Below are 9803 nucleotides of genomic sequence, written 5' to 3'. Positions count from 1 at the left end.
AGCTAGCGTTAATGTCATGCTATGTAATTAGCGTTACGTTAGAAAATAAGATTACCTCGATTTTGTGGAAGATGCAAGCGGCAGGCTGGTGACGCCGCGCGAGGTCTGGAGGAAATAATACTCTGGTTTTTCTTCGGGCTATTGTATTCAATGTGAGAGCAATGGAGCAAGGCTAGCAATAGCAACTAACGTTAGCAACATTTGTTAGCCAAGCTAACGGCTAGCAGGGAAAATAACATGAACAAGATGGATGCTGTGGCGGAGGAAACCCTCCCCGAGTCCCGTCCACGCTCACGCCCTTTCCTGTTTTCCCGGCTCCAGGTTTTGAACAGATTTCCCACAATGCAACAGGAAAATCCATTCATCCAATCAAACGAAATCAAACAATATCGGGAAGTGAGCTTCATTTTGCCGTGTCAAAATCATATAGCTAAGGTGGTCCAGATATTATGTACAGTCTATGAAAGAGACGATTACTCTTGTGAGATTGCAGCAAACCTTCTCTGCATGAGTCAGTTAAAACAACTTACTTCTCTTCAGAAGAATGGTGTCCATCTTTAAAAGTAATCCATCCACCCTTTGAGCGGTCACTCTTCAGAGACACACAGCTGGGTTGAGGAGAGTCTGGTCTCTCCTGCTGGATCCTGAACACAACAAACCCCCCATAGGGCACAGGCAGACATATATCATTTAATAACATGGAAGCATCCTAAAACAGAGAGAATTCAGAGATATCTGCAGAAGCATCCTGTGAGCACATGAGAGCTGAGAGGTTTGGATGGACTTGGGTCAACAGCAGCAGTGCAGAATGATCAGCAGATAGCTGGCACATTACAAACACAAGTAGGCCTACAAGTAAAAGTACTAGTGCAGGAAATTACTCAAGTAAGAGTACAAAAGTAGCCTATTTAAAAGCTCTCAAGAGGCGTTTTCTGGACCTCTCTCTCTATGCTGTGTTCTCTCTATGGCTCTGGCCACTAGACTCTGTTCATGTGGAATAGCCTCTCTCTCTCTCTCTCTCTCTCTCTCTGGCTCTGTCCACTAGACTATGTTCATGTGGAATAGCCTCTCTCTCTCTCTCTCTCTCTCTGGCTCTGTCCACTAGACTATGTTCATGTGGAATAGCCTCTCTCTCTCTCTCTCTCTCTCTCTCTCTCTGGCTCTGTCCACTAGACTATGTTCATGTGGAATAGCCTCTCTCTCTCTCTCTCTCTCTCTCTCTCTCTGGCTCTGTCCACTAGACTATGTTCATGTGGAATAGCCTCTCTCTCTCTCTCTCTCTCTCTGGCTCTGTCCACTAGACTATGTTCATGTGGAATAGCCTCTCTCTCTCTCTCTCTCTCTCTCTCTCTCTGGCTCTGTCCACTAGACTATGTTCATGTGGAATAGCCTCTCTCTCTCTGGCTCTGTCCACTAGACTATGTTCATGTGGAATAGCCTCTCTCTCTCTCTCTCTCTCTCTCTCTCTCTCTCTCTCTCTCTCTCTCTTTCTATGGCTCTGGCCACTAGACTATGTTCATGTGGAATAGCCTCTCTCTCTTTCTCTCTCTCTCTCTCTCTCTCTCTCTCTCTCTCTCTCTCTCTCTCTATGGCTCTGGCCACTAGACTCTGTTCATGTGGAATAGCCCCCTCTCTCTCTCTCTCTCTCTCTCTCTCTCTCTCTCTCTACTAGACTCTGTTCATGTGGAATAGCCTCTCCCTCTCTCTCTCTCTCTCTCTCTCTCTCTCTCTCTCTCTCTCTCTCTCTCTCTCTCTCTCTCTCTGGCTCTGTCCACTAGACAAAAATTATAGTTTTTGTTTTTTGTTCATGTTTCATACAATTGGCCAAGTTAGTAGTTAGTTTATGGGATAGGAATTCTGCCAGATGACAGGCATAGGCGCCATTTTCTACTTCATTTGGAAGAGAAAAGTATCCTGAAATGAAGATTTGATTGACAGCTGCATGTCTTGATATGATTGGTTGAAATGGGGTAGAAATTTGATAGTACTAGGTGACGTCAGCAAACTGTAGATTGCTGTTATCAATGAAATCTTGAAAAATGAACATTTGATGTGAAAAAGTGTGAAAAACTAAATAAATTAGATTTTTTGTATTTTTTTTTTGGCATACATTATAAATAGGTGCACTGCATACCCAGTAGAGGTCTTCGGGTATGTCCGACCCCCCGAATACCCGAGGTTCCGACCCGGACCCGGCCGGGTCTGGGTCCATTCAAAAGAAGTGCCTCCGGGTCTGGGTCGGTAGTGATTGTCACGGGTCTCGGGGCTCTGACAGTGAAATGCCGGGTCCAATAAGACCCGAGTGGACCCGAGCGATCAGCACTGCCGCTGATTACGAGAGAAACGCATCAAAACAGCACACGTGAGGCTTGTTGTCACAAACTGCAAGTAAATCCATGGAGAAAATAACTAGCAAAGAGCGTTCCCATCTGCAATGAAAATTACTTCCTCGTTTACATGAGGCGCATGTGACCACATGCGTACACATGCGCACACATGCGCCTCAGGCAAACGAGGAAGTGATTTTCATTGCAGAGAGGTAACCCTCTTGCTGGCTCCTCTCGCTATGGATTTAATTGAAGATGACTGTTTCACAAGTACACAAGTCACAACATGTATGTGATTGTTTCTAGCGCTGTTGTGTGTTTTTGGGCGAAGGAACGGCGGTAGCATAGAGAGACTGCCACTGTACTATCTAACTAGCGTTAGGCAGCATCAACCAGGGGAGAATGCTATAACGTTAGTTAATAAAGATGCACAAAGTTTCATTTGATATACAACTTGTAGCAGTTAACAAGCAACTTTGACGTCGACACCACTAGTCTCCGCCTCGGTATTTCTCGGATCTGAACGGGGGCCGGGTCTCAGATTTGTAATAATAGACGCAGACGGGTCCACTCCGGGTCCGGGTCCGACATTTATCGGTTCTGAACGGGGCCGGGTCTCAGATGTCTAATAATAGACGGGTCCATTACGGGTTCGGGCACAAATTCCCCCGGGGTCCGGGTCCGTGATTTTGGCCCCTTGATAATAACCAGGTATTTGAACTAAAAGAAAATAGGTCATTTTTGTGTTCAGCTCGACTTTAACATAAAGAGACGATTACTCTTGTGAGATTGCAGCAAACCTTCTCTGCATGAGTCAGTTAAAACAACTTACTTCTCTTCAGAAGAATGGTGTCCATCTTTAAAAGTAATCCATCCACCCTTTGAGCGGTCACTCTTCAGAGACACACAGCTGGGTTGAGGAGAGTCTGGTCTCTCCTGCTGGATCCTGAACACAACAAACCCCCCATAGGGCACAGCAGACATATATCATTTAATAACATGGAAGCATCCTAAAACAGAGAGAATTCAGAGATATCTGCAGAAGCATCCTGTGAGCACATGAGAGCTGAGAGGTTTGGATGGACTTGGGGTCAACAGCAGCAGTGCAGAATGATCAGCAGATAGCTGGCACATTACAAACACAAGTAGGCCTACAAGTAAAAGTACTAGTGCAGGAAATTACTCAAGTAAGAGTACAAAAGTAGCCTATTTAAAAGCTCTCAAGAGGCGTTTTCTGGACCTCTCTCTCTATGCTGTGTTCTCTCTATGGCTCTGGCCACTAGACTCTGTTCATGTGGAATAGCCTCTCTCTCTCTCTCTCTCTCTCTCTCTGGCTCTGTCCACTAGACTATGTTCATGTGGAATAGCCTCTCTCTCTCTCTCTCTGGCTCTGTCCACTAGACTATGTTCATGTGGAATAGCCTCTCTCTCTCTCTCTCTCTCTCTCTCTCTCTCTCTCTCTCTCTCTCCTCTCTCTCTCTCTTCTCTCTCTCTCTCTCTCTCTCTCTCTCTCTCTCTCTCTCTCTCTCTCTCTCTCTCTCTCTCTCTCTCTCTCTCTCTCTCTCTCTCTCTCTGGCTCTATTCACTAGACTCTTCGATGTAGTCCTGCACGTTACAAACTCATGCAGTCCCACTGAGCGCGCTCAGTCAACATCGGGGCCGGGTAGGCTTTAGATCTGAATTCCCTTCTGGGATAAATAACGTCATCTGAATCTGAAACTCTTTTTTTTGTACCTAATTATTTTTCCAAGTCCTGCAACACCATTCCAAAAGAGTTCATGCTATTTCATAAGATTATGTTTTTCAAAACCTTCAATCTGTTCTAAAATGATTCATTAAAGTGCTTTGATACAAAACACATCTATAGTTTGTCTTATTATGTTCTACTTTGAGCACCTGCATAATTTGACATGTTGATTGATTGATTGATTGATTGATTGATTGATTGATTGATTGATTGATTGATTGATTGATAGATTTTTATTTTGGATAAAGAATGACAAACTCCAAGAGATGACATGAAAAAGTGTCAACACTTAGTTCCATCATGGTCCCTGCTCTTATAAAAACATGACATACAGATGATACAGTAACACATAACATCAAATAAACAATACAGAACAATCAAGGATAAGAAGAACAAGAGATATAAACCAACATACCATAACACCGGCTCACACATTTCTCCAGTTTACTCAATAAGATGTTTTTCAGAAGGTTTTTAAAAACCTTTCAGAGAATTTGCAGACTTAATTTCATTAGGGATCTTGTTCGAGTGCCCCCCCCCCCCACTATTCACCTTATCATTTGCCCATATTGGGACACTTCTGCATGACGTCATTGTCCACCAAAATCGAATCAGTTCATCCTTGAGTCCAAGTCGATGTTTGGAGCAAATTTGATGAAATTCCGTCAAGGCATTCCTGAGATATCGCGTTAACAAACTTGAAAATGACGTTCGTGAGGTCACAGTGACCTTGACCTTTGACCACGAAAATCTAATCAGTTCATCCTTGAGTCCAAGTCGATGTTTGAGGCAAATTTTATGAAACTCCGTCAAGGCATTTGTGAGATATCGCGTTAACAAACGTTGGACGGACATACGTACGTACGTACGTACGTACGTACGTACATACGTACAGACGAACGGACAACCCGGATCCATAATGCCTCCGGCCTGGCTATCCCCAGTGGAGGCATAATAAAGGTCCAATAATACTTCCTTTAGTGACCCCACAGGTGAGGTTTCTGGGCTCAGAGAATACACCTCCTATTTCTACCATTTGGACTCTGTCAGAGAGGTATGACTGTATCCAGTCCAGGGCCTCCTCAGGCTGTTATGAAGTTTAGAGGGTAACAGTTGTCTTACGTTGTGTCTGAGAGTCCATGTTGATGACTGAAGAGTGTTGGAAACTCCTCCACAGACAGACAGCTGTCAGGAGGCTCTGCTCCACCCTCTTCCTCCACATGAACACTCATCTTCTGAGAGGAGAAAGAAACACACACACGCGCGCGCACACACACACACACACACACACACACACACACACACACACACACACACACACACACACACACACACACACACAAGCTCATGAGTATAGGGCTGAACAATTTGGAGAAAATATCTAATTGTGTTTTTTCTGACAGATTGCGATTTGATTTACAATATAATGTTTTAAAGTCAAGCTTCCGTTCAATATTCACTGTGTAATAGATCATTAAAACATGTGATGGTAGGACTGAGCATTGTTTTATTCCTTCTTTCTAAAAGTCCATCTGTTCTCCTACACTTCATATTTTTTCAAATATATTTTTTGAAAGTGTCAAAGCATGTTGCCCTGGGTGCTGTGAGAGTGTTCTCTCACCTAGACAGACATATCCAAAATAAATCAGGATAGCTCCTCAACCATGAGGCCTTCATACAGTATGTCTGGTCTTCTTTGAAAGGTCAGAAGCTCTGGAATATGACTCCAGTGTAAGTAAACCTGCATCTATTACCATTCCACAGTAAATGGAAATGCATTAAAGGAGAAAAATAATGTGTTCATCCTTGCCTAGTGAATAATCTAATTTGAAGAGGCTATATCACCATTCTAACCAATATGCCACAGCTAATTATGCTGCTGAATGTTTCATAACTGTACATTTTATAAAAATACACAAAAAATGCACCATTTCAAAACTTTATTGATATCCCGAAGGAAACTTGGTTTGCAGCAGGCATTGGGCCAAACAGTACAAAAGACTGACAATAACAAGCATGATCATAACACAGTAGCTCCAGTAGTGATCAGCTCAAGCATCATCATAACACAGTAACTCCAGTATTGATCAGCTCAAGCATGATCATAACACAGTAACTCCAGTAGTGATCAGCTCATCATCATAACACAGTAACTCCAGTAGTGATCAGCTCAAGCATCATCATAACACAGTAACTCCAGTAGTGATCAGCTCATCATCATAACACAGTAACTCCAGTATTGATCAGCTCAAGCATGATCATAACACAGTAACTCCAGTAGTGATCAGCTCATCATCATAACACAGTAACTCCAGTATTGATCAGCTCAAGCATGATCATAACACAGTAACTCCAGTAGTGATCAGCTCAAGCATCATCATAACACAGTAACTCCAGTAGTGATCAGCTCAAGCATCATCATAACACAGTAACTCCAGTATTGATCAGCTCAAGCATCATCATAACACAGTAACTCCAGTAGTGATCAGCTCATCATTATAACACAGTAACTCCAGTAGTGATCAGCTCATCATCATAACACAGTAACTCCAGTAGTGATCAGCTCAAGTCAAAAATTAGGACATATCAGTGCAACATAAAATTCTATATCAAGTCATTAAGGTAATTAAAGTGCTGTGCAGATTCTGCAGAAGCAATATGTAAAATAAATAATAATAATGAAAATAAAACATAATACAATGCATAAAACTGCATAGAACATAGGGATTGCAGCCTCTCAAAGCAACAGGAATAAAGCAGACTTGTTTTTGGTATTCTAAAACGGCGGCCAGAGAGGAGGAGATCAAACTCCTGATAAAGTGGATGGTCAGGACAGTCTAGAATAAGTTTGGCCTTATTCCTGTTTAAAGTAAATGTCCTGAAGCTGGACTTGCTGCACCCTGATCACCTTACTAGCCACTTTGACAAGCTTTGCCAGCCTGTTTTTACTGGACAGGGTGAGACAACCAAACCAAACAGGTCACACAGCAATAAGTAACAACAGACTCAATGAAGCATTGATCAAACAAGGTCATTACAAAAATACACACTTTCAATGAGTTCAGTTTTCTTAAAAACTCTAAGGTGAAACGTGTTAACTGTGCAATAACTGTGTAATAACTGTCCAAAACTGTGTCTCAATAACTGTAAAGAACGGTGCAATATCTGACTCATAGCCTTGTTTATAATCCAGTGTGGTTTACATATACTAGACTGTACATAGGTATATAATTAGATTTTATTTTGATTCCTTCTTATATACATATTTATAGCTCTACATCACACTCATTGTATATCATGTAAATGGCAGCTAACTTGCTTTATATATGATCGCTCGCCTTGTTTGTTCATTTTAGCTTGTATTGTACCTTTTCTTTTTTCCTTTGTACGTACATTGAGAGCAACGTATACCGGAGTCAAATTCCCTGTATGTCCACATAGCCTATACAGTTGATGCTGATTTTCAAAACGGTGTCACATTCATGTATTCTATGAATAGACATCTTCCATCACAGTTTTCTTTTTGATTTTTTATAAATTTTTCTTCTTTCCTCTTCTTCTTCCTCTTTTCTTTTTTTGTGTGTGTGTGGGGGGGGGGGGGGGGGGGGGGGGGGGCGTCAGATCAGGGACCGCTGGTGCAATGGGGTTAATCTCAAGTGAATAAGTGAATAAGTGAAGTTAATCAGTTAAGTTTAAGTGTTACATGCGCTTCATTGTGCATATATTAGGCCACTCTATCTGCCTTTACACTTTAGGTTTTGTGTTTACAGATTATTTGTTAACGGCCTCCATGAAATTTGTGTGGATATGCTGTACATGTTTGTTTTTGTGTGGACTCTGTCGCACTCTAGTGTTGGATTATTGTATTTGCAGCTATGACAAGAAGGCCATGAGAGAAGCCTGTTGATTTGTGATAGAAAATATAGGCCTACCTACCCATATCCCCATTTGTTTAATAGTTTATAACAGAAAAGTTATCTCTTTATCTTATGTCCTTTCCTTTAGCTTTATTTCACTTCAAACATGAAGTATGAATCTAAATGCTTTATTGAAACAATGTTTTAAGTTATGATTGACTATGACTGGCCCCGCCCTCAGGCACGAGGTGGGCATGACTCAACTCGTGGCGTCCTTTATCTTCCTGCATGGAAGATGGCGGTGTAGCATGACTTTGTTGAGTGGGAATGCAGCTTAACTAGATCAAACATGCACGATGCAGTCACTGCCAGGGTTGGGAGGGTTACTTTAAAAATGTAATCCGATACAATTACTAATTACCTGTTAAAAACTGTAATCGGTAACGTGATCCAAGTATCACAATATCAAAGTAATGTAAATGATTACTTTCCGTCGCTTTTGGATTACTTTTGTACAAATTTCCTGCATTTGACTAATGGAGTCTGGGGGCATGCTCCTCAGGATGACAAAAAAATGTGATGGTTACAGCAGACATTCATCCAATCTAGTGTTGCCTGTTTCTCATTAATAATAAAACAATAACAATATTTCCATTACAGTGCATTGATGATCTGGTTTCTAGTTATTTATTTTGGGTGCACTGGTCCTTTTTAATAGCCAACTAAGTGTGTTTTTTCAAGCGTGTTTTCCCCCCTCTCCAGTGGTTTTATGTTTTATTTATTTGCACCATAGATATCAAACATAAAGTAGACAATAGGAAGAATCAATATGTACACAGCTGTCAGCCACTTGGGTAAATATACAATATACAATAAATAGAATATACAATACATGTAATCCTGCTAGTAATCCCCATTTTTCACTAAATGTAACTGTAATCTTGTTGATGCAACTGTAAGGGATTACAGTTAACTTGTTTGTATCCTATTACAGTAACCAGATTAGATGTAATCAAACCTGCTCTCATTTCCTGCTTCTCAGTCTAGTCTGTCGTCCATTTTGTGCTTTGTTTAAGAAACTCAGAAAAGGCCTCCTCTCTATAGACTTAAATTACTTTGATCTTTATTTATTATAGGATTTGATCAGTTATTTTAAGGGTAAGGTCTTAGAGATTGTGAATATCAACGCTATATGGCCAACTCTTAGTAGCCTTTTAGGAAGCTTTGTGAATAGGCCATGGCCCTTATGTAGCCTAAGTCAGTACTTTTTTCATGCATTTGTTTTATTTAGTGGGAAGCTGATGTAGGCTACTGTTGTGTTAATGCTGACTCTTGTTCCCTGTACAGTGCAGGCTCACAGTCTGTTACAGTCAAATGTTTAATAATAACTATTTATGTTGTCATATATTAAACACTCACCCTGCGCAGCTCCCGTTCCTCCTGCTCTGCTCTGCTCTGCTCTGCTCTGCTCTGCCTCTGCCTCTGCTCTCTCACTCAGCAGCACTTTCACACACATGTTTGCTCCTCCCCTCGGCCATGTTTGCTCCTCCCCTCAGTGTTGCCAGATCTTGTGACTATAACAAGCAGGAATTTGACATTTAGAAAAAGCGCTGCAGTAAAACAACATGAGAATGATCACAGAGCTCAGCTATCTGGGGACATGAATATGATGGAGTTGTTGATCACAATTTGATTTGATCTTTTTATGGACATTTCAAAAACTGCCTCTGTAGAACTGAAGGGATATTGTTGTGATGTTTAGTAGACTATCTAATTATTAAAGATGCTTTAGTGAAAGAACAATAAATAATGATACATGTAGGCTATGTATTTCAACAAAGGAAATAAAGAAAAAAAATAGAACCTTTCCTG

The 9803-nt window shown here is 41.3% G+C and overlaps 1 protein-coding gene across 1 annotated transcript in view; it reads right to left on the bottom strand.

Annotated features, from left to right (window-relative positions):
• LOC310794852 (uncharacterized protein) overlaps nucleotides 1-9394 on the bottom strand; it is a gene marked incomplete at its 3' end in the record, with an annotated part of 66866 nt that extends 57472 nt beyond the window's left edge. Inside the window, exons 1-5 of the mRNA XM_083656904.1 lie at nucleotides 9351-9394; nucleotides 5197-5309; nucleotides 3160-3273; nucleotides 531-644; nucleotides 56-105 (exon numbers count right to left, since the gene is read on the bottom strand). Of these exons, the coding sequence (XP_083513030.1) occupies nucleotides 56-105; nucleotides 531-644; nucleotides 3160-3273; nucleotides 5197-5306 (388 nt within the window). The 5' untranslated portion in view covers nucleotides 5307-5309; nucleotides 9351-9394. The remainder of the gene's footprint in view (nucleotides 1-55; nucleotides 106-530; nucleotides 645-3159; nucleotides 3274-5196; nucleotides 5310-9350) is intronic.
• Nucleotides 9395-9803: the final 409 nt, after the last annotated feature.

The sequence above is a fragment of the Poromitra crassiceps genome (genome assembly GCF_964638095.1).
Source record: "Poromitra crassiceps genome assembly, chromosome: 20".
Classification (NCBI taxonomy): domain Eukaryota; kingdom Metazoa; phylum Chordata; class Actinopteri; order Beryciformes; family Melamphaidae; genus Poromitra; species Poromitra crassiceps.
Note: the sequence above shows the minus strand (reverse complement) of the source record. Positions and strands in the feature narration are given on the sequence as shown.